Source organism: Chanos chanos, chromosome 4, assembly GCF_902362185.1.
Source record: "Chanos chanos chromosome 4, fChaCha1.1, whole genome shotgun sequence".
NCBI lineage: Eukaryota > Metazoa > Chordata > Actinopteri > Gonorynchiformes > Chanidae > Chanos > Chanos chanos.
Genome location: NC_044498.1, coordinates 45,371,036 through 45,398,971, shown reverse-complemented (window position 1 = coordinate 45,398,971; position 27,936 = coordinate 45,371,036). Strand labels below are relative to the sequence as shown.

Genomic DNA, 27,936 nt, shown 5'->3' with positions numbered 1-27,936 from the left:
CCAATGCAGGTACTCAGCAGAATGCGTTGTGAGGACACTTTACCCAACAGTTTCTGTGAGGACGTAGAGTCTGAGATGAATCATGTGATAAACCGAGATAAAAGCACTTTGTTTCCGAGGGACCCCTGGGTCACAAGTGCTAATATCAGCTCTGCTGGTGCAGCGGAGGAGGCTGCGGTAAAGCCAAATTCAGCACTGTCCCCTGGCAGCCTCCTCTTTCAAAGCTTTTATGTGAGTGCTGAATCAGAGCACTACCTCACCTGCGGATCCCAACAAGTCTCCCCCTCCCAGTCCTCACAGCTTTCTCAGGAACCCATATCACAGTACCACCCCTTGCAAAAAGTTACACCGATTTATGAGCGCTCTCAGGAAGTCGTGCCAGACTCTGTCTCCTCTTCAGAAGATATGCTAAACGTTGGACCATCTCGGGTAATGATGTCAGAATGTGAGGCTGTATCAGAAACCCTGCCAGAATCCGACAACACATCTGAACTCTTACAAAAGGTTTCACCAAACTCTGATGGAATGCAGAAAGCCATGTCAACCGATGCCCAATCAGAAGAAGCTTTGCTAAATTGTGAACCCTTGCCATGCCTTGCGTCAAGAAACGATCCATCACACAAATTTACATCAAATTCTGAGGAAGTACTTGTTAAGACCGACTGTGACACCAGTCCATCTCATAACTTCAGCACAGCCACACATATAGATGAGGCATATATTCATAATGAACCTAGTGTATGTGATTCAGAATTAACTTCTACTATCTCTCAGGACTTGGTTATCTCAGATATTTTCACACCCAAATGTGTTGAAAAACACTCTGGCCTTACAACTGTCCCAAAACACACACCTTACAGAAGTCTCCTTCCTGCTGATTCTATGGAAGATTGGACGGATGCAGAGAGGGTTCCTCAGCCTGAGGAAACATCAGACGCAGTCGATGAAACACGCCCTGTAGCTTCAGTTCCTCCTCAGGTTGATGGATTGTCTTCAGACGGCTTCAAACAGCCCTCGGCCCAACAGTCTCTCTCGGAATCCGGCAGCGTTGACACGGCGGGTCGGGCCTTTAGAGATGACCTCACACTCAACCTTCCCTCTTTGCTTAACTCCTCTCCCCTTGCCTCTTCAACACCCTCTCTTGCAGCTGAAACTAATGCTCCGTTCACCCTTTTCCCCTTTTCCAATGTTTCCACTGCTCCAGTGAAGCCATCACCAGGTGCTGCCCTGGTCGCCGCCTCCTTCTCTCGTGCACAGCCTGCGGTTGCTGCATCGCATGCTCCTTTTCCTCAAGAGACACAGCAGACAGACCATCAGCACAGCAGGTGAGGTCACATGGTTGGGTGGTGGTTGCCATGAGAAACTGAAGCCATGACGATGCCGCCATGATAGGCAAAGCTGGTATGTGCTGTCAGGAAGCCCCAAAGTCCTTTGATTTGTTTCAGCGGCAGATCATTCTGACAAACTGAGAGTAGAGCACATGAAAGATTCATCCACAGGTTCATGCTTGATTCTAAGCTGTCAGAGTTTATCTGTCTTCCTCTCTCTCAGTATTTCTATTTTTTTAGTTACTCTTTTTAGTTCTCTGGTCTCACAAGAATTACTGTTGTTTTGTTAACATGGGGACCATGTCATTATGTCTAGTCCTACTCAGTGTTAATATACTTTCTGTGGTTTTATCGCACTGATGTAACCCTAGGTACTAGATACTCCAAAACATGTTTGCGTGTGTTGATGTTTCTATGATCTGAACGTTCTGTATTTGAACTAGGACGCTTATTCCTCATGTGATTCTCCCGTCTTCTTGTCTCCCATGGTGACTGTCAATTTTCTGCTGTGGGCATCTCTCCGTGATTTCTGCATGGACACAAGCACACTCTCAAACACATCTCCTTTCTCCTGTGGGCCCTACATTGTAGGTCTTAGTGGAAACCAGACACAGTTCAATTAGCAGCTGGGATCACAATTAATTACCCGGCCCAATCTTCCATACACACATCTGGTACAAAAACCACAGGGCCCTAAGGCATAAAGCAGTTCACCTTATGTGCAAAGGTCCCTCTGTAAGTGCGTATGTGTGAGAAGTGTGTCTTAATCGTAAATTGTGTAGGTTTTGGAGTCCAAGTATGCGATGATATTGGTATTGTAATTTAAATAAATCATTTAGGCTTGTGACACTGTAATGTAATGCGTAACACAAATGATTACCATTTCAGCATAAACGTGTCATCACAGCTGAGCCTGAACCCTGAGCCAGACAGCCATTCTGGCCTTTTACTTCACGTTCATCACTCACTGTTCATTTTCATTCTCTAGGAAACGTGTCTGTCTCAGCTCATGTCCCTTTTGGTCTGTGTTCCTCTCTTTGTAGATGCTGTCATGTTCTGATGATAGATGTTTTTTCACGCGATGACTGATTTCTCTCACTTCTCCCCACTCTTTTGATCGTAATCTTACTTTGCAGTCCACATCCTGTGAAGCCACTCACTCCCCCAGAAGAGAAAAGATCGGAAGGTCGCTCGGTTTTAGAGAAGCTCAAGTCCACCATCCACCCTGGGCGCGCCAGTCACCACGGGGAACAGGAAGCCGACAAGAATAAGGTATGCCCACAGGAAATGGAAACTTGAGACCGAATCTAAGATAAGATCAAGATATGACCAAACAGAGCTACAAATTAGATAATGTGGTTTCTCCCCTCTTAAAGAGTTCTCATGAATTAAGCTGTCTCTCAATTACTCATTGCCTCTTCGTGTAAACTCATACGCTTTGCAGGACAAGAATGACTACTTACAGCAGAATAAAACCATGCATTGGGTGCAAGATTTCTGTTGCAACAGTTTTTCAGGAAGACATCAGAGATTTTACAGACCATTTAAAATGTTGTTGGGCTTTCAAGCGCTGAAGAAAAATTTCGCCACTAGAATGCGTTGCTCTCGAACAAAGAGATTTCTAATGGGACTCCATTACTAATACACACTATTCTGTAATGGGCATTTTCTTCTCTCCTCTTGTGTCTTTTCTCTTAGACTCTGGTGGAAGGTGGTGGCTCATACTATCACCTGAACCACAGTGAGCTGGTGTCGCTCCTCCTACAGAGGGATGCAGAGCTCCGAAGGGAACGGGCGGAATTCGAACGTAGAGGCGTGCTGCTGGAGAAGCGTGAGGCAGAGCTGAAGAAGATGAAGTTTATGATCAGAGACCTTGAAGATTACATTGACACTCTGCTCGTACGCATCATGGAGCAGAAGCCCACGCTGCTTCAGGTCCGCACCAAGCTCAAGTGACACCGCAAATTTCTCTGCAAACTTTTCCACAAAACCTTCCACTAACCCCTCAAAAAAAAAACCTTTGGGCAGTTGCCACAACTCCTGCACCGCTGCTGCTATCCCGTAAATGTAGAGTACTGCACTGGCATTACTGGATGGGCAAGGAGGAGGAGGAGACTCAGAATTGGCATGCTTAACTGTATCCAAACACACCTGGACCCTCGTAAATGAAGGGGTCCCCAGGTTATTGCAGGTGAGTTTGCTTTAGGGCAATAGGAAAGGGTAGACAGTGCACTCCTCACCAAATCCCAGACCCTGACTGCAGGATTTTGACTTCTTGTCCGTCGTCCCATGTGCTCTGCCTTTCAAAAAGACAGATGTTCGAGGCACGTTATTCTAGCTACTTACCAAAACCACCTGTCAACCACAGGGCCTGGGTGCCATTCCTCAGGAGCTTGTGTGAATACTTTAGTCTCTGCTGCACGAAGACGTCTTAATTAGTGTCTTTTTTGCTTCCACCTCTTCATCATGTTTATAGGGCATGTCACATGTTTAACATGTAATGCTCAGCTGCTTACAAAGACTGATTCCTCAGAGAGACATTTCTGTGTGCGCATGTGTGCGTGCGTGCGTGTGTGTTGGTGAGAGAGAGAGAGAGAGAGTGTGTGTGTGTGTGTGTGAGTGCGTGCGTGCGTGCGTGCGTGCGTGCGTGCGCGTGTGTGTGTGTGTGTGCGTGTATAAGACAGAGAGAGAGAGAGAGAGAGAGAGAGAGAGGAATCAAGTCATTTCAGTATTTGCTTGTGCCTCCCACTGTATCTATCATGCTTTACTGACAGGCTGAAGAGCGGAAGTGCACACTAACATGCTGGTTTCCCTTCTTCTGTCTGTATGTGTGTCAGTCCCCACCCCCTCCTTTTCCCCCTGCCTACTAATGCACGCACATTGCTGCCAATGCTTTCAGGTGTTATGAAAGAGATATATACTGTCTCTACTGCATATATGCCACTCTGAGGAAATGCCAAATGCTGCCTTACCATATTTGTTTTGTTGGTTGAAATCACCATGCATCTCATAGTTAAAAATGCAATTCAAAGGGTTGGGGTACTCAAACTTCATTATCAGCCTCAGACTGTTATAAACTAAATAACTAAAGGAAGTGACTGCCTTAAAGTAGCAATGTGAACAAATATTTAACAAAAAAAAAATTCCCCCACCGTATGACTTTGAACAAAAATGAGGGTAACTGAATCAGTTTTCATTCTCCAAAACAGTATTCTGAGCACAGAAATAGCACTTGCCTGTGCCAATGTCCCTGTAATGTTCTTGTAATGTTAGTCTAATGTTACTCTGATGTTGCCACTATTGATGTTTCCTGCAATACAGCACCTGTGTAGACGTGTGGTAGAGGCCTGTGTCTTGCCCTTCAGAAAACACACAAATACACTCTGCACTAGTTCATCCTATCAGTGTAGGGAAATGTTACTGTGTAGCTGTTCTACATTTATTCACAGTGATACCCAGCTAGAAAATCAGAATTTGATTCGATAGATGTAATTCATCTAAGGCATATTAATGTGATTAATTACTAATGCATTTCCAAGCACTGCAACCCGTTCTACTCTGCTCACGTCTCTCAAGTTGAACTGGTTGACTGGTGGATCACGGGATGTTCATGTTTGAGTCAGAGGCAAAAAAAAGTTTACAGTTCTTATAATGGGTCTGTCTCTCACATTTTATATGTATTATGTAATGTTGCGTTTAGTTTTGTTTTTTGGGTCGTGTTTAATATTCGGCTGTTATGCTTAAGGGTATTTTCATTGAAATTATAACATTTTTTGAAGGGGGGGGGTATGTTTTCCCAAATTCTTTTCCACTTGATTTGGCTACTTTCTTTCTTTCTTTCTTTCTTTTTCTTCATAGTATGCTGGTCTTTTTCTTAACATTCATCAGGTTCGGGTTTCTGTATTAAGGGAAACGTTCTCTTAATTTTTCATGTTTTTATATCATAGTGGTCTTACTGTTCAATGCGCTGTGATAGCTGGGCATCAGGGTGCCAACATTCGCGTCTTCATAACTGTAAACAGCGGCTGCGCTTTACTCCCGTTGTTTTCAGCTCTGCATTGGTGTCCTCAAACTCAGCTATCAAAGCTAACGGTTTAGCTTTTTTTTTTTTTTTTTTTTTTGTTAAGGGACAGAACACAATTGTCCGAACATGAAAAATCAGCAAACTTTTCCTTTTGAAGAAAGCAGTGTTAACAGGGGATAGATAGATTCTGTGGGTTTTAGAAAGTAGACTTCTGTGCGTTCAGGACTGGTAACAGGTCTCATGAATCTTGAAATGGGGTAGAGAGGGCTCACTAAGGCTGCAAACGTAGCATACACAGATAAAAAGACACACAAATAATGTCTCAGACAGTTTGTAACCTAGTAAGGAAGTATGTACAAGTGTCCTTGGATGAATGTAATGTTCTAGAATATGTTTGATGGGAATGAATGTAGAAGCTGATTTGTATGCTTTTAAAAGTAGATTTGATAATAAAGGCTACTTGTTTTGTAGCTCAAACTCTGGTAGTTTTAATTTTGAAAATAAAAAAAAAACGTTGTGTTTACTTCATTCACAGCACTTTTATTTGTATGCGTGGACTTGGAAATGGAATATTTTGTCCAGTTAGGACAATTTAAACAGAGGCTAGTTTTATGTCAGAACTACAAAGTTTATTGGGAAACATGTAATCTTATGGGTTCTGTAATGCATAATGACCATTCAATTTGATGAGACCATGAAGTTTTCCTTTTTCATTGACTGAGGTTTGCTTTCAGTTAGGTCTCTCTGTGGATTAATGTCACAGATAATCAGATCTGATGTGAATAGTGTTATCACATTTGTGCGTGTTAACCTTACACTACACATCAGCTCGTACTGGAAGAGCCTAAAAACTATTTGAGGTTCCAGTCGTAGTCTACTCATACATGGGTGTTTCTCTGAGATGAGCATAAACTAGAGGCAGGAGTGTGTTAATCTGCCAGAGGGACAGCTTGAGTGATTTTTTTTTGGTCTGTGCGTGCGTGTGTGTGCGTGCGCGCGCCCTTGCGTGTGCGTGTGTGTGTGTGTGTTCTACTCTGGTCTGTTCTGGAACCACACGGCAAAAAGTCTCTGTCAACAAAAATAAACTGTTTTCACTTTGTACTGTTTTGCTGGTGTTGCTTATTTCAGTTTGAGAGTAAATTTAATCAACGAGTATTTGACTGATCAAGAAGAATAGTGGTTGAGCAAAAAGGTGGTGAATCAGATAGAAAAGTGAAACTAAAGATTCATGCAAGAAAGAAACAAGTGTTGATGAGGCTTTCAAAATCTTTTGAAATCACAACTAAAACACATTTCAAATGTGATTTTTTTTTTCTGATACAAATATAAGGCAGAGTTACACAGCTGTGTATGTACTGGAGCAAGAAAGGGGAAAAAAACCCCAACAGGAAACCTAATTCTGTCATGCAGGTCAATTAGAATGGCAATCACATGCAGGATGAAATGCAGATCTCTGTGTGAGGTCTGCTATTCACATGTTGCACAAGACCCCTACACTGTACATAACCCTATATGCTTATCCCCATAATATAATCTACAACTGACTTTATAAAGGTATGCGTCAGTATCAGAAGTCGTAATTTTGAAAGTGTAATTGTAGACAAAATATATTTTCTTGTGGGGGAAACACACCCATTCTGTTATAAACTTGATCAAAATAAGCTTTATATGCTCTTGTGTCTTGCAAATTTAATATGCTGCCATCCTGCCTCACACAATAACTAACAATAACTGAAATACAATCAGTGAGATCAATTTTATAGTTGTTTAATTATCTTTAATTCTGTGTTATCAAATAATTTATACAAACTGCCATTTTAAGTGCAATGACAGAAATTAAATGTATTAAATAAACCATCTGCAGATTCTAAAGAGGACACTGTAAGAACTACTCAGTACAGTATATCAAACACAGCAGTTTCTTCTTTATTGCAACCACAGAATTATTTGAGCCACAACTCCAACTTCTATGATTGCAACAGCTCACAATTGATCTCCATTGCCCATAATGCACTAGTAGAGCCGCTGATGTGTTTATTGGGTAATGTAGTATTTCTAAGCCACTCGAGGCGATGGGTCGCGCATCGATCTGGTAAAAACTACACTACCCCAAATTCAGTGTGATCAGTTTCCTAATAAGTTTCTGCGAAGTTTTGGAAAGATCGCAAGTTGTTTTGCAGCTAAAGAAAACGTGATCCGTGGACTTATATTAACTTAGCGTTTCTCTACAATGTCTGATTGTGCTGAGTATCCCAATTTTAAGCTTGGGGAGTCTCGTTTCGATCAGGTAAACTAAACGAGGTCCGGCTGCATGCAAAGTGTCAAATTGTACGAAATCAGCCTACTCTGCGGAGCAAAGCATGTGCTCGATTTAAAAATGTTCATGTGGACCGCTACGTTCACTAAGTAATGTGGATGATTAATCGAACCCATTCAACCAATTAAACTTTAGTCAGAAAGAAACATCCTTGTAATTCATAATGCGTATCGAATAGAAATCGCTATTGCAAATATATCCTGATTATGATCTCGTAAGGTCCTAATGTTTCAGCCTCTAAGGAGACCCCTGTTGGAAAGAGCTTGGCATAACGAGTTAGTGGTATTTATTTTTTCGAGTATTTGTTATTTGTTAGTGTGCCGTTGGCCATAACTGAAACAGATATACTGGATTTTGGTGTCGCATGATTAGGTGAAGTAATTGCCAGGGGACATCGAATAGGTTACCTGTATTTGATGTACCGATTACACCAATACAATTACGAAATATTGTAAGGGAGACTTCTGATGTTCAAACGCACCTCATCTTCCCGTTAGAGCTAAAAGACAGTGATGAGTCCCCACTCTTAATCACTCCTCATACACATCTGTTGTAATTATGACAGTGAGAGACTTACCCTCACAACTTTAAACTGATCCGTCTGCTCGAGTCAATATGCGGTAAACGGTGGGAAAACGGAGACACACACATACGTTTAAGATTTTAATTGCGTGCGCCGCGAAAAAAAAAGTTGAACGTAAACGCACAGACAGTTTGTCAGCGCATGTAATGAGGCTGAAGCACCTGGCGCACTCCACAACTGGCGCGCACTCATGTCATCTCACGCGCCTCAACAGCTGGTTCTTCGGTTTGGTGAAAGTTTTTTTGTGCCTCAAAATATTAACAGTTAAGAAAGTTAATGAAATGTCATTATGTTATTATGAATTGGCAAAAACAACCGCTGCCAAAGAATTTGTGTACTAATGAGAGATGCACTCATTATGAGCGGACTGGGGAATTCAGTTTATGAAGAGCGCGTAGCCTACTCTTCACTACTTTCTCACCAAAAATTGAGGGTTCACCTATGAACAAGTATCTCTTTCTCTGTCGTTCTTTTGTCCTAGGGTTCCTTTTATGGCAGGTTGAGACACTTTTTGGATGTGATTGACCCCCGCACACTCTTCGTGTCTGAGGTACACCTCGTGGATTTTCAAAGGACACCTGATTTGTTCTTAACCATTTATAGGTCACAGAATTGAACTGAAGCGCGATAGACATGTACAGTAGGCAAAAAGTTCTGTCTACTGCCAAAACGTCTGTATAAGTTGTATATTTTTTCCTGATTACTGTGCTGTTAGGCTTTCTCTTCTTATTTAGAAGTATGATGAGAGAAAGGAAGAGAGAGAGACTCGCAGTACCTCTCTCTCTCTTTCTGTGAGTGTGTGTGTGTGTGTGTGTGTGTGTACTTACTGGCTTGTAATGAGACTGTTAGCAGGGTGTGTGATGACAGTAATTGCAGTGGCTCATGGGATATGAAAAGGTGTGGACGAGAGGACCAGTTGTGAGCTTAGAGAACACACACGCACACTCACATATCACCTCCTCTCCATCCCACAGGGCGATAGGCATGCCCTTAGCATGCCCTGTTAATGAGTACATGTGTCATACACACACGTACTGTGGATCCACCCAACTCCATCTCTTTCTATCACACACTGTATATACAAAGGCAAAGAAATGCTTACGAGTCAGTAGGAATGACTTAATGTGTTAATCAATTCGTAATTTTATAAATGAAACAATTGTGAAATAATTTGACTTCAGTTTACCAGACTTACTTAAACTACCAGTGAGTTGGTCTTAAAAGTTTAATTCCAAAAATGAGTCTATCTGGATGACTTCACACACAAATTATTCTTAAGGACATTACAAATAGTGATTCTTATCTCCCTCCCCTTGCAGCGCCGTCTGAAGGAGTGTATCGCACTCTTGGAGCATTTTAAAAATGGCACCTTACCTCCAGGCATAACCAACGCACAGGTCAGAGCATATACAAACACAGGCCCTCACATAATGGTCGTGGTTCCGGTTAATGCTTATTAAAGGCTAAAGGTTATTTATGAAAATGCAGAGGTCAAGTAAGGGTCTGAGGAGTGGCCAAACTGTGTTGTAGAGAGGGGTGATGTTGCCATGGTGATGAGGCTGTGGGTGTATCTTTTTATGTCTAATTCTTCGTTAACTGCTCCTTGCACACAAAACAAGCGTATGATGAGTTGGGGTAGGGCCCAGAAACAGAGGACATCACTATTATTTGTTTTAATCATGCTTTCTTGATCTTTGTCTTCCCTCTCTTTCTCGCTCTTACTCTTTCTCGTTCTTACTCTACTCTCCCTCTCCCTCTAGCTTTGGGAAGCTCAGAAAGTGAAACAGGTGGGTTTTTTTTTTAGTCTGAGTTGGTTTTGATGACTGTCTCACTCAGTGTAGTTAAATCTGTCATAAGCCTCTCTCTACTAATACATTACAACCTTAATCTATCAGGTGCATCTTACTGGTCCGTGTTGACCAGTAAGTTTAACATTGTTACTGTAGAAAAACACAATCCACAGACACACATACACCTGCATACACACTAGCCCTCTCTCGCTTTTTTCTTTCTCTCTCTCCCTCTCACAGTGCTGGTGTAACACACTGTAGGGATGTTAAGTGAAATTTAAAAAGTGAAAAGTGACAGGTGAGCGTGGTATTGGATTCCCCCTTGCCCCCTCTTACTCCTTCTCTCTCTTTTCCTCTCTTTTTTCTTTACCTTGTTCGCGGGGCTCATTATGTCTCCAGGCCATCATTCATCCTGACACAGGAGAGAAGATCCCCATGCCCTTTCGCATGTCAGGTAGGGGTGTGAGTGAGTGTGTGACTGTACGTTTCAGAGGTCATTGGCTGCTCGTTAAACGCTGCGGAGACCCGGGCTCCGTGGCGGGGGGCCTGCGCAGATCGGATGGTTGGGGAAAGGTCATGCTTTCGCTGGGCTCTGATTAAAGTTGGCTTCTGATTACGTCTGCCCCCTGCTGCTTACAGCCACTGTTGGGCCTCACAGAAAGAGGAGTATTTTAGTCTGGTGTTAACACAGCTATTTGGGGAGAAGAAGAAAAGAGAGAGAGAGAGAGAGAGAGGGAGAGAGAGAGAGAGAAGGATGTAGAACCTGCTGGGAGCAACACGACTGCTTCTCTGTCAGACTGAACGACAAGTTTCTTCAGACACATCTGAGTATGATTAGCATATTAAAGGTCAATGGTGATTTTAGCCATATGTGAGTGTATTCACAGTGTAATTATCTACGGGTCATAGAGGACTGGTCTACAGAGTTCAAATACTTGCACACATTTCTTTAAATCTACATTAATTGGCTGAAATTGTGTCCTCTCTCTCTCTCTCTGTCTCTCTCTCAATCACTTTATTGCTTCTCCCTTTCTCTGTACAGGTTATGTGCCCTTTGGTACACCAGTGGTAAGTTATGATGGCTGCAGAGGCATTGAGACACTAGGACACTGGGCCGTTTTACATGAATTCTTTGTTTGTCTGAGTTTTTCACATGGAATCCAATATAAAGTACTTCTTAGAATTCATGCTTTTAGAATGTTATTGTTTTAACTCAGTGAATTAGACTTTGGAATAGAAACGAACTATTCATAGCCATTAAAATTCGTGTAAATGTGAGGGTTTTTTTTTGTTGTTTTTGAGAATGCTGATTCTTGTACTGGCAAAAGTCTCTTATTTTAAAACCTCAACATCACATCCTGTTCTCCAGGTACTGTGCAACAGTATTCTTACCTGAAATTTCCAATTTCACGTAATTCAATGTGTGCAGGTGATAGGCCTTCTGCTTCCCAATCAGACCCTGGCCTCCACTATCTTCTGGCAGGTAGAGTTCTCAGCCTCACTGAGTATGTTCATTTATCTGTGGGAGCGTTTACACAGATATAGTCTGCTATTTGCAGTCATGTACACGCATCAGTGGTATGTGGTTGTTGTTTTACCAGTTATACGGTTGTTGTTGTTTTTTTTTCTTCTCTCTACTCTCTCTGTCACTCTTTCATTTCAGTGGTTGAACCAGAGTCACAATGCATGTGTTAACTACTGCAATCGTAATGCCACCAAGGTACGACGGTTTTAGACTTTAATCCCTTTTATTCTCCTAAAGAGGTTCTGATATTTAGAAATGTCAAATGTATAAGGTTGCGTTGGATGATTAGTGACAGCTGTAAGAAAAGGAGCAGGATTCAGATTAAAGATATTCCTCAATCGTTTTTTTTATTGTTTCTCGGTTCTTTATCATCCCTTTTGTCTCGTTGTGTGTTATCCTTTTGTAAAATATTGTTTTTCCTGTGCTTCTAGCCCACACCAGTGTCAACGTTTGTGCAGGGTTACATGGGAGCAGTCAGCAGTGCAGTAACCATAGCAGTGAGTCTCCCACACACGTACACACACTGATGTGTTTAAAAGTTTCAGAGAGTTCATGAGGAGAAATCCTCCTATCTAAATATGTACATTTCGGTTGTTTTTTTTTTCTATCTAACGCTAGGTTGGAAATCAGACTGCTGAGGGAACGTGCATTTTATTCTAAAGTGTCCGTTTGAATAAGACAAGCAAACTGTTGGAGCATGTATCATTCACACATAGAAGTACACACTCAGTGCTTTCCTCAGTCTCACTAGTGAACTGGGTTCATATGCCAGAGTGACCACGCCCCTGCCTGCATCCCATAGAACCAATTAGGTGGCCTGCTGGGTGGTGGCTTGATGCCCTACAGCATGACAATCATAACCACGGCAACGAAGGCTCCAAATGGTTCTGTGCCCTGTGGGGAAGGGAAGAAGGAGGCAGTTAATTAAAACACATTTCACTAGAAGAATCATTACTAGGCAGGGTAAGGACACCATAGAAGGATGCTCTGACACAGACTGGAAAAGTAGCTATGGAAGTTTCAAAAGACCTTTCAGAGAAGGAGATTATGATCTGGGCATGGCCTGACCTCTCACACCAGCCATCCACATGGCCCATATTTCAGTACAGCACGCACAGGGGCCGAGGACATTAAAAATGTTTTTCCCTCTGTTTTCCTTTTTCCTCTTTTTGAAGCTAGGATCACATTTAAGATAGAATTTGATCACATACATTCAGAATGGTTTTGGTTTTTTGTAAGCATTTGATAAAGCATTTGTTTTCAAAACAGATTTAGAGTAATAGGGATGTGTCCCCAGATTTAGTGTTGAGTTTTTGTGTTTTTATGTGAAGTGGTATGAATAGTGCAAAATCCCATACAGTAGTATAGCATAGAGGGAATGTAGGGTAGCAAAGCCATTAAGCATAGAGCAGAATTGGTACCTTAAAGAGGGGAGCAGCTGAGTCTATGAGAGGCAAGCAGAGTTAAGTAGATTGTGAAAAGGACTGCAATGTAGTATGGGTAATTCTGTTGCCCCCTCCTGCACTACGAAAGACTTGATTCTGTGTGTGTGTGTTTGTGTGTGTGTGTTTAGGTAGGACTCAATATTCTGATTCAGAGAGCTGAGCGTTTCAGTCCAGCCACACGGGTTTTGATCCAAAGATTCGTCCCTTTCCCCGCCGTAGGTACGTAAAAGCGTGCGTCGATTTAATCCGCGCTGAAATCGCTTCCTCTGGACCCCTCTCTGATTCTCGTTGATTTTCATTCCAGCCCACAGTGATCGAAGTCTGCAGAAATGAGGCAAATGTGTAAATGAGTAAACGAGTAATGATCAACATTACCTGAATAATGATGATTAATAATAATTCAAATTCTGGTCATTATTTTCCGCTGTGGGAGAGCTGAGGCTTCATGTTTGTAATTATAAGGACACTTAGCCTCTAAATGACAGTGCGCTTTCCTTCAACCTGTAGCAGACTATGAGTGTTTGTTTATTCTTATTTATGTATGTTTTCGGCAAGTGTCAGTAGGGAACGCCGGCAGAAATGTTATCTCGGAATTGTGTTAGCACTCTGCGCCTCAAACAAGACCCAGAGGGGGGACTCAGGCAGTCCATCCCATGATTCCATGGGGACACTTGGCTGTAATTAAATTGTTTTTGTGCGCCCCCCCCAACCTTGTCTCCCAATCCCTTTAATTAAATCAGCAGGTCCCTACTTTGCCACTCTGGGCTTGGGTAACGGGCCTCGTTAGCTCTTGGCTGCAGCTCTCTAATTGGTTAATTAGGCTTAAAATGCTCTCTCTGTCAGTATTGGGCTCCCTGTCTCCAGGCCGCCATGTTGTTGTTGTTGTTGTTGCTGTTGCTGTTGTTGTTGTTATTGTTGTTGTTGTTGCTGTTGTTTTTCTTCAGCGTTTAGCCGTAAAAGGTAATTAAACCAAGCTAATTAAATGCAGTCGATACAAGATGTTTGAAATTTGACTTTGATTTGTTTTTGTCTGTTTATTTTTTCTCCTCTTATCTGATAGTTGACCTAAAGGCAAGATTTATCAGTAATAAGCCAATCTGGCCACGGCCTGCATTTCTATTAACATCTGAAGGACATCCTCTAGGCACACTCTCACACACACACACACACACACGTGTGTACGTATACACACACATACGCATGCATACATACACTCACATGCATACATGCACATACACATACACACACAGCGCTTATTGTGTTGATTGTGTGCTTTTTATACTTATTATTTTGTGAGACCACCGTGGATGATCTAAAGCAGACATCCTTAACTCTGCTACTTAAAAACCAGATTGTATGTGTGTGATTGTGTGTGTGTGTGTGTGTGTGTGTTGTGGTTAATTGGTCTGGGTCTGAACCCCTCAGAGGTGGATAGCTATTTATTTAGCCAATTAACTCAGCCACATAACACTGCATCCCTGAACAGTGATAACACACAGCACAAGGCCAGCAAATTAAAAAGGCTTCAGGCACACACACACACACACACACACACACGCTCTAACACAGATTCACGCACACTCACAGTTCTCAGACCTCAAAGACATGTCAAAACATTCTCATGATGAGTGTAAATCATTCGCACACAATTTTTTGGGTTAGTTTTATAAATACGTCCATGATGTTTTTTCCCCTCTTTGCTTCACATTTAAACTTTAAACATCTAAAGCCTGAAATGTGACTAGTTTCCCAGCAGTCCATGCTACCCTTTAACATGGTGTTGGTTCTCCTGCGACTCCGCAGCCACTGCCAACGTATGTAACGTGTTGCTGATGCGCCACAGTGAGCTGGCAGAGGGCATCAGCGTGCTGGACGACAGTGGGAATGTGGTTGGCACATCTAGACTGGCTGCCAGGCATGTGAGTGGGCTTTTAACATGATGAACATCAAAGATCAAAATCAACCAAGGATGTGTTTATGTGTATAAGTGTTCATGTGTGTAAGATTTTTCTGCAAAAATATTTTTTTTTCCCCCCGACAATTTTTGATCCAATCATAACAAATTTCTACATTTCAAATGAACAAGAGTTATGGTTGATCGCTATATAAACAGTGCAGCGATTCACTTTGTACGAGCCTCGGAGCAGTTCTTGAGCATACCCGCAGGTAAAGTATGTCCACTGCTCCATACATTTTCACAATATGAGCTTTGTGTGTCGGTCAGCATGTTTTTTTTTAGGTATGCTTCTCTTTGTTGAAAGCAGTGCACACTTTAAAGGTTGAGAATTCACCCCTTTCTCCCTCTCTCTCTCTTTCTCTCTCCCTCTTTTGCTCTCTCCTCTCTCTTTCTTTCTCTCTCTCTCTCTCCCTCTTTTGCTCTCTCTCTCTCTCTCTCTCTCTCTCTCTCTATCTGTGTTATCATAAGATGCAATAAAAATCCCTGTGTGATGATCTTGGTGTTTTTTTGTTTTTTTTTTTTATCTCTAATACAATTTAAATTTTGTCTGATTAATTTACCTATCAATTTATTTGTGGACTGATTTCTGTTCAGGCGCTTTTGGAGACAGCTGTGACACGTGTGGTCCTGCCTATGCCTATCCTGGTTCTGCCGCCCATGGTGATGGCCCTGCTGGAGAGGTCAGAGGTCATGCAATGGGATAATATTATTCCAAATATAATCTTTCTGCACAGGATTTATTGAAGGATCTTCAACTCAGTTTAGTATCACTATATCAGAAACGAGTGTCTTAACAAAAGTTCAGGCTAGTGTGTGTCTGCGTCTGTCTGTCTGTGTCCTCTTGTGGTTGGTTGATGACGGTGTTAGTCAGGGGTCTGTTCCACAGTGGAATGTGAGGGTCTTGTCTTTGTCCCCGTCTCATCTCGCTAAACTCACAGGTGTGTGTGTCTGTGTGTGTGTGTGTGTGACTGTCTGTGTATAGGTTGGTAAATGGTGGGTTGTCCTTTGCTATGCTGCCTGTCAGCTCACCCTCACTGGCACTCAATGGAGCGAACACAGGGGGACAGTGGGTCATTTCAGGGAGAGGGCTAGTGCAGGGGTCCTGTGATGGATTGAAGTGTTGAGTGCTATGTGTCTATGATTGTGTGTGTGTGTGTGTGTGTGTGTGTGTGTGTACTCAAGCATGTATATGCCTAACACAGACTTTTCTTCCTCTTAAGTTATAGAAAGTGTGGTTATGTTGTCAGTTCAGTAAAACTACATTAACTGCCAGTATGTTTATGTAAGCCGTCATGCACTTCATTCATTTATCTTGGCATGGCTACGCTTAATATTAAATAGAATACCACAGTTAACCTGCACAGTGCTTCCATGAACCGTTCACTCACAAATGATTTATTAAGAACATGACAAATGATGAATTTTCTGAAGTTATGAATTTACTTCAGTGTTTTTCCCTCTCTCTGGCATACCCGCGTACACAGTGGACCTGGTCTCTTCTGAGTGTGTGTTGGCCAATTAAAGCTCATCTTGAGTATGTGTTGATGAATTCGTCATTAAGCAGCCGTTGCCTTCATTAAATCAGGACTACACTAGAGGCCTCCTGCAGAGTTTGCTATCCCACCCCGTACCAACGCCCCCCCCAACACACACACACACACACACACACACATTGCACTGTGACCAGGAGGAGAGACAGAGGGAGAGCGAGAAAAGAGGAGAATGTCAGCCAAAGAACAATTACATGGCAAAGAGAAAGTGTTGAAGAGTGTGTTTAGTGTGTTTATAAGTAGTGTGTGTTTTTGCTAATTATGGCAGGCCTTTAATGGACTTCTAATGACTAAATAAATTTAATAGACTTCTAAATTTGTTTTATGTTGATTTGACTTTTTATGTATTGTGTTGTTAATCATTGTTTTATACTTGTTTCTGTGTGTGTGTGTGTGTGTGTGTGTGTGTGTGTGTGTCTGTGTTTGTTAGACTTCCTGTGTTCCCGAAACGCAGGCATCTCGTGCTGCCGGTACACAGTCTGGTTTGTTTGTCTGCCTTCAGTCTAGCCTTGCCACTTGCCATTAGCCTGTTCCCTCAGAACAGTCAGGTAACACACACACACACACACACACACACACACACACACACGCTATATACAGGCACCAGCACACACTTCCTCCCTCTCTCTCTCTCTCTCTCTCTCTTTCTCTCTCTCTCTCTCTCTCTCTCCTCCTCCCCCTCACTTTCTTAACTAAAGATGGGTAATGATTAATATTCTCTGTAATAAGCTGTTCTTCCATATGGTAACTGAACTACAGACATATGTGCCGCCAACTTCTTCTCACTCCTGTCCTCTGCTCTTCTCTCTCTCTCTCTCTCTCTCTCTCTCTCTCTCTCCCCTCCTCCTCTCCTCTCACTCCCTCTTTGCACCTATCCAAGGGTTCCAGACGAACACACTCCCAAAAAAACGCTGCTCTTGTAACCCCCACTCCCTACCCCCCCCCCCCCCCCCCCCCCCCCGTTTTCACACTCTCCAGGACGTCTGTTTCAGATTCCGCCTCACAAACACTCATTGCCATCTGTTTTCAAAGGAAAATATTGCAAGATTTAGCTCCGATTTGGACATTTACCAGTGTGTTGCTTCTTTTCGTTTTGTATGTACATATTAAGAGTAAAATTTGCAATGATGGAAAATGTGGACAGTACAGGGGAAATATGCATCATTTTTTAAAAACATCTTAATGCTTGTTTCACAACATCAGATGTAACAAATAGAGGTTTTCTGGCAACACATATGCATTTTCAGAGTTCACATTATACGATTTTTGACATATTTTGTACTGTCTGCTAACTTTCTCTGTTTCTCAGATCGCCGTGTCTCGCCTTGAGCCTGAGATTGCCGCGGCAACAAAGTGCCCGGTTGTCACCTACAACAAGGGTCTATGACCTATCAAAACACTCGATCCCACTTTGGTGCATAAGTGTAGATACAGTGCAGGGCACCAGACACAAGTGCAGAATCAATCACTGGTTTTTAACATTCACATGCCTCACTATTGTTCATAGGGCATTCACTCAGAAGTGGCTATGATATCATCCATGCACAGGGTCTTACCTGTGTACTGTGTGTGTGTGTGTGTGTGTGTGTGTGTGTTTGGTGTCTATACACACACTAAAGCATGCACCCACACATAAGTGCAGCTAACCTGAGTATGTATAGATCTGTTGCTGTGGGTTCGTGTGTCGCTGAGACTGAATCATTATTGTAATCTCAGATTATTGTCTTCATAATGTCTACTAAGTTGCTTTTCTGTTTACTGTGATGTGGGTGTGAAATATTACAGACCAAAAAACCAAAACGTGTGGAACTAACATCCTAGAGTCTCTTTGAATGTCATTCATTAAAACACATTTAATTTGAATGTGCTTCCTTGTTGCCTGATTTCATTTTGTCTGTTTTAAACGCTTTTAGAGGTCATTTATCTCCACGAACACTTTACACACACACACACACGCACACACACACACTCCCCTGAAAGCCAGTTTAAATTGTATCCGATTGTATGTTGTTGGGTTTGAGTTGGTCTATGGGCAGCACTGTAAAACAGCATGTGTAAATTTCTGTTCCCTTATCTTTAGATTCATCTCAGAATCAGGGCGGGTACTGTGTTTTTCTACCTGGTTGTCATGGTAACAGGTCATGGTGAACCACGATGAGGTAAAGCGGGACATGAAGCCGCATGCTGGATTCATTAACCACAGCCGAGTTCCCTCAGTACACACACACATACACAAACACAGGCTGAGGAGGTTGAGTTTTACACACAGGGGATCAAGACTGGCATGTTTCCTGTGTATTTATTGTATCAAAACAGAATGTACTGGGAGGTGTTCAAAATAAAGGCGAGAGAGGTGGAGTTAGTGAAAGAGAGAGAGGGAGAAGCCTGATTAATAGGAGGAAGAGGAAGAGAGATGAATGCAGTGCGCTTTGATTTAACTCTGATAAGGAGTGTGTGCATATAGTATTGTTTTACACTCTCATTCTGTTTTTTTTTTCTCCGCTCTTTTCTCACTGTTCTCTCTCTCCCTCTCTCTCTCTCTCTTTCTCTCTCTTTCCAGCTGTCATAGAAAGGAGTGGTCACTGGGAATGATTGGAACGTGTGATGTAACGACTGAGTTTTGTGGCTGTAGAGAGTGCACCTGTGCATGGGATAGGATGTCCAGAGGATTCAAAACAAACACACACACACACACACACACACACACAGAGTCTATGCAGCACACCCATCATACTCAGGTGTCACCGTAAGTTTGTATGTGTGTGAATGTGAGTGTATATGTGCTACTTTCCCTTCTCTGTGCACAGAACAGGCTAAGGGTCAGATGAGAAGGTCACAGGTCACCCACAGGGTCACTTGACATGTACTACCTGTGTTTCTTTTAACAGGATATCAAGGAGAAGGGACGAGGGAAACAGCTAACAGGTGCCATTTGAGTATACATGTCTGAGACCATTTAAAAAGCCTGCCTTGTTTTTCTTGCCTGAACTCAAAGACTCTTAAGAAGTTTCACAGAAGCCACTGGTAGATGAGTGATTAGCTGTTGCTGATATATGATGTGTGAGTGTGTATGTATGTGTGCGTGTGCGTGTGTGTGTGTGTTTAGTGGAATTCATTTGTGAGTTAAAAACATTCCATGAGAAATTGTGTCTAAAACATCTTTATTATTTGTTACGGTTGGGTTTTTTTTTCTGGAAAATTCATATGGTATTTGTACTATACAGTCAGAAGATATTAATGCGTTAGTTGGCAAACTGTCAGCTTAGTTTATGATTCAGAGAAAATGCTCAAGGAACTGCCACATATTAACCTGCATACATCAACCAGCATGAACCAAACCAGCGACAGCAGAACTGAATAATGGCATGCATTCACACATACGCTCACCCAAACACGTTCCAGCGTCACACAAACTTTCACACATGCGCGCACGTGCACACCGCACACACACACAGACACCTCCTTTCTTTTGTTGGTGCATGTATGTACTGGTTTTTCTGTAAAATTATATTCTTGTCATAACATTCTGTTCTATTAAAATAATTTGAGGAGGGGTTGCAGAGCAAACAGGTTGTACTCTGTTATGGAAATATTTTTAAGTTCCGGATGAGTTCCCTGTCTCCAGCGGTGTTATTTATGATCAAATAGTTTTGAGATCGGGTGATGGCCATGATCACAGCGTAAAATAATACACAATATGCCACTTTTAAAGCGAGAACATGGCACAGAAAAAACGAACTTTTAAAATGGTATCTTCGAATATATCTGTATGTTTCCGATAAAATGTAGACTTTGGACGTGTAATGTCAGAAAAAGGAAAAGCGTACCCATATCATTATCACCGCACTCTTAGAACACTGACAGGAGGGAATGATAATGAAAGAAGGATAGATGGAACGAGGAAAGATAGATGATTTCCTTTGTTAAAAACGAATATCGCGGTTTAAAGTGGCTGACAGTAGCCAAGGGGGATTACAGTCCTTTTAGAGTGTGATCAGTAGTAAGACAAGAGGCTGTCTAACTCTAAAAAGTACTTACGCGCACACACACACACACACACACACACACACACAGACACACACACTTGCGCTTTCTTTGTCACCGCCGACCAGCCCACGTCAGTGGTGTCTCTGCTGCTGTTGGGTTGGGATCTCAAATATAATCATTGTTAATAACATTAGGTAATAAATAGGGCTTTTTTTTTTCTTGGTCTCTTTTTTTTTTTAATGTTTGAATAAGGGTGTAGGTCAGTTCATCGGTGGGTTTTTAAGCGTCAGATGTTACGTCTATGTCCTCAGATCCTGTCTGTTTGGTAGCAATCCTCCAGCGGTTAATGTGATGGTTTGCTTTCTTCTTCTGCGTGCACTCCGGTCCCTCCTCTTCCAACTTCTGTCGTTTATACTTGGTTCTGCGATTCTGGAACCACACCTTCACCTGTGGAGGGAGGCCAGAGGTCAGAGGTCGGAGGTCAGAAGAACTTAGTAACTGTAACGACAGAGGCTATGGGGCAGAGCGGGCTGTGGTTTTCTCAAAGACTGATAATGACACACTCTCTATTATTCTCTGTTTTTCTTTTTAGCTTTGTATTTACAAAAAATCTGCTATTATTTAAAATAATGAAAAGAAAGCTGAGAGGAATAAAGAACAGTTATTTTTGCATGTTTAATATTGGGGTTTTTTTCTTTGGTGGAAGGGACTATCAAAATGTTCTACTTGGAGAGAGTAGTGATTGTAACTTTGATCCCAGCCTACCAGTGTGTCGAAATTCACAGCATAATTTTCAGGTTTAGACAGATAATCTTTAACTATGAAAGAGAGGTAAGAAAAATAAGAAAAAAGAAACTGAGAAAATACACTTTTAATAACTTTTTTCAGCAATTCAGATTTTTAGAATAACCAACCGGTTAGGTAAAAAAAAAAAAAATCCAATCACACAAACAAAGATTATATTAGTGATAAATTTATGAAGAGATTCATAAATGTAGTCTTGACATACATAAACATATAAATGTCTTTTACATTCATAAATGTAATCTTGAAGACTATCAAAATGATGGAAATACCAGCCACATAATCGAACAAAAATGAGTCTGTCAGTACTAACTGATTGGTGTCATGGTTTACAATTGAGGACTAGCCCATTCTCTGTGTTTGTACAACATTAACTTGAATATTAGCTTGTATTGAGGCAGCTGATTTAGACATTGGAGTCGTGCACATATGTTTGTTCAGGAGAATGATTTCCTAGGCCACTTTTGTCTTGTACATGTCTTGAAACCTTAAGCCGAAATAAAAATGTAGTTTTTCTTCGCTTCATAAAGTTATTGAAAACCGAAACAGCACTGATACGGCCTACCTCCTAAAATGTAGTCTGGATTCTTAAAATTGTCTAATTCCGCGCTTAATCAGAGATTTAGCTTTGGCATTACACTTGAAAAGTCATACTAATTTCAGTGCAGCATGTCTTTACTTTTTCTGATATGTATCGAGGCAACACGTAATTGGCTTACGTGATGAGATAGCCTACTCAGACATTCAACCCCGTCCAGGAAAGAGCTTTAAAACTTCGCTTTATTTTTTCTTAAAGTGGTTTCTGTCACTTTCTTCTGGTTTTGTGAAACGGACTATAAGCTGCGGCTTTACCCCTTTTGCCAGGGTTCGTACATTTGACTGAATTTCGGAAATAAAATGTGCAATTTATGGCTCGTAAAATGCGCCAAATGTTTTACAAAAAACGTACTTTTTCTCTTTTAAGGAAACATATGCCAAGAGGGAGGCAATATGTCCATGAAGATCTATCAGTGCGGTTCTTACATCATGACGACAACATGACAACATAAAAAGTAAAGAATCAGTCATCGTTTAAGGCAAAATAGGTTATACATACATACATATACAAATATATATATATACACACACACACACACACACACACACACACATACATACATACATACATACATACATACATATATACATAGTCTATATGTTTTGTATGCGTGTATGTCCATAAGCTTTGTAACACCTTCGAGGCCAGCTGTGTCAGTACTAATGAACTCCGCATTTTCGATTAAATATTTTTAGGGACTAAAGAATTTAAGAATTTTTGTGCTTTTTTTTATCAGGGCTGTCACCAAATGAATTTTTGTTCAACTGCAAATGTTTCTATAGATTTTACACATAGTTACAGGCCATATAATAATTTACCTCTCTCTTATTTGTATACTTTGTAAACAAGCTTTTTTTTTCTTTAACAATTAAACGATCCGTTTTTTTTTTTCTTGTTGTTATTTTTCGCAGCGGCTGGGCAGGTCTGCTTCGTATTCCCGCATTATCCAAAATATTTTCAACATCTTACTTCATTACTTTAATAATGAATTACTCTAGGCTTGTATTACTTTTTTTTCTTGCTTTCGTGTTTTGGAATTGAGGTAGGCTAAAATTCCGAAAAATGCACCTGACATTTAGAAAACGTTCACGTCACTGACTTTAATACGGCGAATTAGTGCTTTAAAATACCATGGAGTAGTATTTTAAAATCTGCATCAACTCTTTAAATAGCCTTGCGTATGAAATCAAATTCGTTGTCATTCGTTTTCATCATGAGCTAGGCTACATGTAAATTAATTTATTCCAATACAGCATAACGTTTTATAGTACTGAAAAACGTTCAAACAGGATTGGGCCCTCTGTCACTTAATATTTAAACATGCACATTCACGCACGGTTTTGTATGGTGTGAGTTTGTGTGTCTACCTGTGTCTCGGATAGGCTCAGGCTATTGGCGAGTTGTTTCCGCTCGGCTCCTACGACATAATGGTTCTTCTCGAATGCTCGTTCAAGACGAAGTAGTTGAGACGGTGAAAAAGCTGTGCGGATTCGTTTGGGCTTCCTCGCAAACGGACCGTGCAACAGCAGTGTGTCCTGTGAGACGTCGTTCCCTGAAAATTAAATGAAAAAGAATCAAAGTGGGTTTCGAGAATCAGTACGCTCCACATCAGGGTTCAGTGAACTGGAAAGTAACTCAGCAGGCGACCCTTAAAATAAGCCGCTGCTTCATTAGTCTCCTGCGGGTCTGAAACCGTGAATACACCGGAAAACACCAATTGAAAAGTGAACACAGTAAACTCCGCTGAGCTCTTGGCCCAAATTCAGATGTTAAACATTTAATCAAGAAGATTAAAATAGGTCCGTAATTTCGAACGATTTCAGAGATTTGCCTATTTTGTCTAGACCTTTTGTTAATTTGTTTTATGTGTTGTATCCTACGTGAGAAAGTTTGACTATCTGCTTTACGTAGCAGGGACTTACCATGGTTCAAATAGTAATAATATGCTGGATTTTGAACTTGTTGGTTTGCCTCTATATGGCAGCGCTGTTTTTAAAGCACTTGGTAGCCTACAGCTAAACCTAGCAAGCGTTTAATTTTTTTTCTGTTTTTCAGTTTAACGGTTATTACTGTTATAATTTATAAGACTAAGTAATATTAATTTATTTTATCACGTTACACTTTGACGCATTTAGTTTAACTTTACCCACCTTCAAAACTGTTTAGAATTATTGTAAATTTTCATGTAACACATCTCACATGGCATAGATAAATAATCCTGTGCGCTTTGTGTCATTTTGCAAGCAAAGATATACAAAATCAAGACTATTAAGTGTAGACTACATTAAGATGATAAAACAGGAAGATGTATCCTTTCTGCGCCTAAATTTCAATGTAAAAGGGGCATGGAGCGACAGCGCTGGCGCTCTAAAAGAAAATTCCAATACATTCCAACAAATAATTCTACTTTCTCGCGCGTTTGCGCCGACGATTTGTATATGTTATGAGATATTCACATTCAAAGCCCACAGGTTGACTGATCTTTTTTGTGGCTGAACAGTAAGTAGGCTACCCAATATGCATTTAGACTATGTTTGCTTCCCATTGCCTATAGTCGACATGTTGGCTACTGTAACGTAGCTAGCCTATAGTTAATGTCAGTACACTACCTCGGAATCTGTTGAATAAATGCCAAAAACCCCAAAACAAAACAAGAAAACCAGAGTCCTAAATAATCAAAACAATTTCATCGTATAATTATGAGGGAGCAAAGCTGTATCAATGCAGTATCACAAGGATTCAAAATTCTCCACGAGGACAGGCTGCAACTGCTGTTTTTTGTCAAAGGTGGGAAAATGATGGACCTTACACATGCGTTTTTATAGTAATTTAAAAATACTAAGTAGCTTCAATATAGGTAAGGTATTGGGGTACATAAGAGACGCCAATATTGGTGTGCACACGGTGGGAATTTTTTTTAACACAATCAAGCAATAATTGCTACATGTTTGGGTCAAGCTATCCGCGCTCCATCTGCTGTTTGAATTTCAGTCAGAGCATTACAATGTTTGTCACTAACAAGAAGGATCATTCGTGGCATCTGTCGTCATTTTTACACCGATATCAAAGTTGAAATTAGAGTGATCAGGTAAAGCAGTAACCTTGAACACCAATGTCATCAAATTGAAACTATCCCTCGGCGCAATTAACAATCCAATTTGCTAATTAGCCAAGGTCGAAGACCTCTTTACTCAGTTATATCACTTATCAGTACCTATACAAAGATTAACATCGCTAAAAAGCTAGTAACACCACTGTTAAGATGACAGCAGAAACAACAGCAACAGCAGGCCTAACTAGGCCAGCTACACTAGCAGTAGCAGTAGCGGCAACAGCACAATAATAATAATAATAATAATAATAATAATAATAATAATAATATGAGAACAAGCTTTAAGAATGGTTCAAGAATGGTGTGTGTGTGTGTGTGTGTGTGTGTGTGTGTGTGTGTGTGTGCGCGCGCGCGCGCGTTTCTGTTTCGTAGCGCCTACGGAAAAGTGAGCTGCTGTATTTGTGTTTTTGTCTGGAGGCTAATCAGACATTTTCATTACAGCTCGCGACACAAAACAATTCCTGCTATCTAAGCCCGCTTGCTAAGGAAGTGTAGCCTTCGGCAGGAAGCGAGGTGACAAGAATATTGCAGATAAGTTTGCGTATAGGCTGCTGGATCCTCTCTTACGCGTTGAGCTGGGCTGAATAACACTATCGCCACGCATAAAGAAAAAATAAAACACACAAACTGTATTATTATTATTATTATTATTATTATTGTTATTATTGTTATTATTATTAGTTATTTGTGGTCACTATGAAAGAATAATGTAAGTTTAGTTACAGCGAAGTAGGCTCAAATGCATAACTGGTTAATTCAAAATTTCTCTGTTATTGGAATGATTTATCTTGAACGCTATTACCTTGAAACCGGTGGCCGAAAAATCGGTTACGTAGCACCCACGGATAAAAATTCAACGGTTCGCGATGCTGCGTGCCAAAGAAGTGCGGGTGTTGAAGGTGCGTGCTGCCGATCTGATGCGGGTGCACACTCAGAGATGGATGGTTTACAGTCTCAGGAAACACAAGGTCCGGGTTGGGGTAGAGCGCACGGCCTGGGGGGCTTTGGTAGCCGTTCAGGAAGCTGTCTGTAGGGGTTGTATAACTGAGCGCTGTAGGGCGGATCGGGTCCTCAGCTGTTAACGGACTCTCCTTTGCCACTAAAGATTCAATGGTAAAACACCGCTTCCCTGCCGGCGAAAACATTGCATTTGACGGTTCAGATGAAGTCCGTAAAAAGTGATATGCCTAAATTCAAGATCTCCTCAGTTGCCTCTGTTTGGACGTAAACTCACATAGAAACTATCATAATTCGATGTGAAGTACGAACAATGCTACGAGTATGGATACTAACTGCAGGTTAGTGCTGCGCTTAGGGAACGACTGAAAAACAATCCATTGAGCTATGCAGTGTTTGAAAGTACGAGAGAAGAAGTGTGCTTAGCAACTTGATGTCCATAGACTTGAATTTGCTTGACGCCAGGCAGTTGCATTAGCCGCGCACTGATTGGACGAGTGCACCTGGCGCAAGAGGATCAGGAATGGGCGGGGCTAACATTAATTTAAGACCAATAATTTACGGCATTAGTTTGTTCGTTTTCTTGAATAGGCCTGTTTCTATCAGATCATTTATTTTATGATGAACAATAAAAAACTTTTCCTGTAAATCTCCCATCTTTCTCTCATAGAGTCATACAGGTCCAACAGAGAGGTCATTAAAGATCATGTTGCGAAATTGGCGGATGTCAGAGTGATTTGATATCCAGAGAACAATTTTAACTTTACAACATGACCAACCATGGGGATAATTTGATATTGTAATTTGGTTATTATAGGGACAGAAGAAGTTGTTCAAACTGAAATGGTAATAGACGTAGAATAATTAGAGAAGCCGTACTAATAGCAGATAAGAAGCAGACGCACAGCTGCCCACATTAAATAAATCGATAAGTTATTTTGGAGCTTTTATTCAAATTGATGTTCTTATTGAGATGACAGTTACCTAGGCCTAATTCGAATAGAGCACTCCACGCGTCCAACACATATATCTTGAAACAGGTTAGAAAATGTATAACGTTCTTTCAATGCTTCACGACGTTTACATGACTTTTATCTGCATCTCGTTTATATCGTTCACTCATTCATTCTCGAGAGCCACCGTTAAAAAAGGGGAGAAAGATTATCTGGGACACGTGGGGAGATTTTATTTGCTTGTTTAACGCGCGAACCTAAACGTTTTACTTTAATGATGTTAATGTCGAGCCTAACTTTTTTGCCTGAATATTAATATACTTAAGCATACTACAATACTGAAAGATTCATTTTCGAAGTTTATTTATAGATTGTATTTTAATCATCACTCCGCTGAAAAGGTGATTCTCGTTTCGCTTTTATTAAATAAATTCCTTTACTTGTTTACTCCGCAGAATACTTATTTATTGTAAATTACCAGGCTGCATATGAATAGTAATCTACATAAGGCTACATTATAGGCTACATTATGCTAATGTTACCTACAATTTATACACAAATCATCACCGGGAAATTTAATTTGAACAAAATCATGAAAATCCGTGTCGTGTGTGTGTGTTTATATACATACATACATACATACATATATGTATACATATATATAGGCCACATATATATACAAACACATACACATATATAGCGATACAAGATGATAATGTATACATAGTTTATCAACGATCATGAAAATATAAATGAGAAAATGATTATTAAGATCGATTCTTCTTCTTTATCTTCTTTATCTTCTATTTCCTCTTTTTCTTGTTATTATTATTATTATTATTATTATTATTTCGGGCAGCAGTAGTAGTAGTAAGTGAGGTGACTTCAGTGCAGTAAGGGAATTCGTTACTCTTACTTGCCGTGTTTCACCAACAACCTTTCATTAACATCAGGATAATAGACGAGGCCATCGAAGTGGTACAGGAATTTGGGGTGAACACATGAT

The 27,936-nt window shown here is 41.0% G+C and overlaps 2 protein-coding genes across 4 annotated transcripts; one reads left to right on the top strand and one right to left on the bottom strand.

Moving 5' to 3' along the window:
- Nucleotides 1–7,514: 7,514 nt before the first annotated feature.
- sfxn5a (sideroflexin 5a) lies at nucleotides 7,515–18,382 on the top strand. Of its 3 annotated transcripts, XM_030771220.1 has the most exons (14): nucleotides 7,515–7,639; nucleotides 8,734–8,802; nucleotides 9,572–9,649; nucleotides 10,013–10,039; nucleotides 10,442–10,496; nucleotides 11,085–11,110; nucleotides 11,472–11,525; nucleotides 11,706–11,762; nucleotides 11,999–12,064; nucleotides 13,141–13,231; nucleotides 14,816–14,931; nucleotides 15,564–15,649; nucleotides 16,950–17,067; nucleotides 17,829–18,382. In XM_030771220.1, exons 1-14 carry the CDS (start codon nucleotides 7,583–7,585, stop codon nucleotides 17,904–17,906), a joined length of 978 nt encoding a protein of 325 aa, XP_030627080.1. In that variant the 5' UTR covers nucleotides 7,515–7,582; the 3' UTR covers nucleotides 17,907–18,382. The 3 variants fall into 3 exon arrangements, with proteins under 3 accessions (XP_030627080.1, XP_030627081.1, XP_030627082.1); XM_030771221.1 differs by lacking the exon at nucleotides 8,734–8,802; XM_030771222.1 differs by lacking the exons at nucleotides 13,141–13,231; nucleotides 14,816–14,931; nucleotides 15,564–15,649; nucleotides 16,950–17,067.
- A 2,403-nt stretch (nucleotides 18,383–20,785) lies between these two features.
- emx1 (empty spiracles homeobox 1) lies at nucleotides 20,786–26,165 on the bottom strand. Its single transcript, XM_030772711.1, has 3 exons — nucleotides 25,823–26,165; nucleotides 23,276–23,460; nucleotides 20,786–20,953 (listed from the first exon to the last, which is right to left on the bottom strand). Exons 1-3 carry the CDS (start codon nucleotides 26,163–26,165, stop codon nucleotides 20,786–20,788), a joined length of 696 nt encoding a protein of 231 aa, XP_030628571.1.
- Nucleotides 26,166–27,936: the final 1,771 nt, after the last annotated feature.

Bases quoted from the DNA above. Each gene is read 5' to 3' on its own strand.
- sfxn5a (XM_030771220.1), top strand. From the start codon at position 7,583: ATGTCTGATTGTGCTGAGTATCCCAATTTTAAGCTTGGGGAGTCTCGT. The intron at 11,111-11,471 runs GTAAGTTATGAT...CAATGTGTGCAG, and splicing joins TGCCCTTTGGTACACCAGTG to GTGATAGGCCTTCTGCTTCC. The intron at 17,068-17,828 runs GTAACACACACA...TCTGTTTCTCAG, and splicing joins TGTTCCCTCAGAACAGTCAG to ATCGCCGTGTCTCGCCTTGA.
- emx1 (XM_030772711.1), bottom strand. From the start codon at position 26,165: ATGTTTTCGCCGGCAGGGAAGCGGTGTTTTACCATTGAATCTTTAGTG. The intron at 23,461-25,822 runs GTAATAGCGTTC...TTTAATTTTCAG, and splicing joins TTTCGGCCACCGGTTTCAAG to GGAACGACGTCTCACAGGAC. The intron at 20,954-23,275 runs GTAGACACACAA...CTCCCTCCACAG, and splicing joins TGAGCCTATCCGAGACACAG to GTGAAGGTGTGGTTCCAGAA.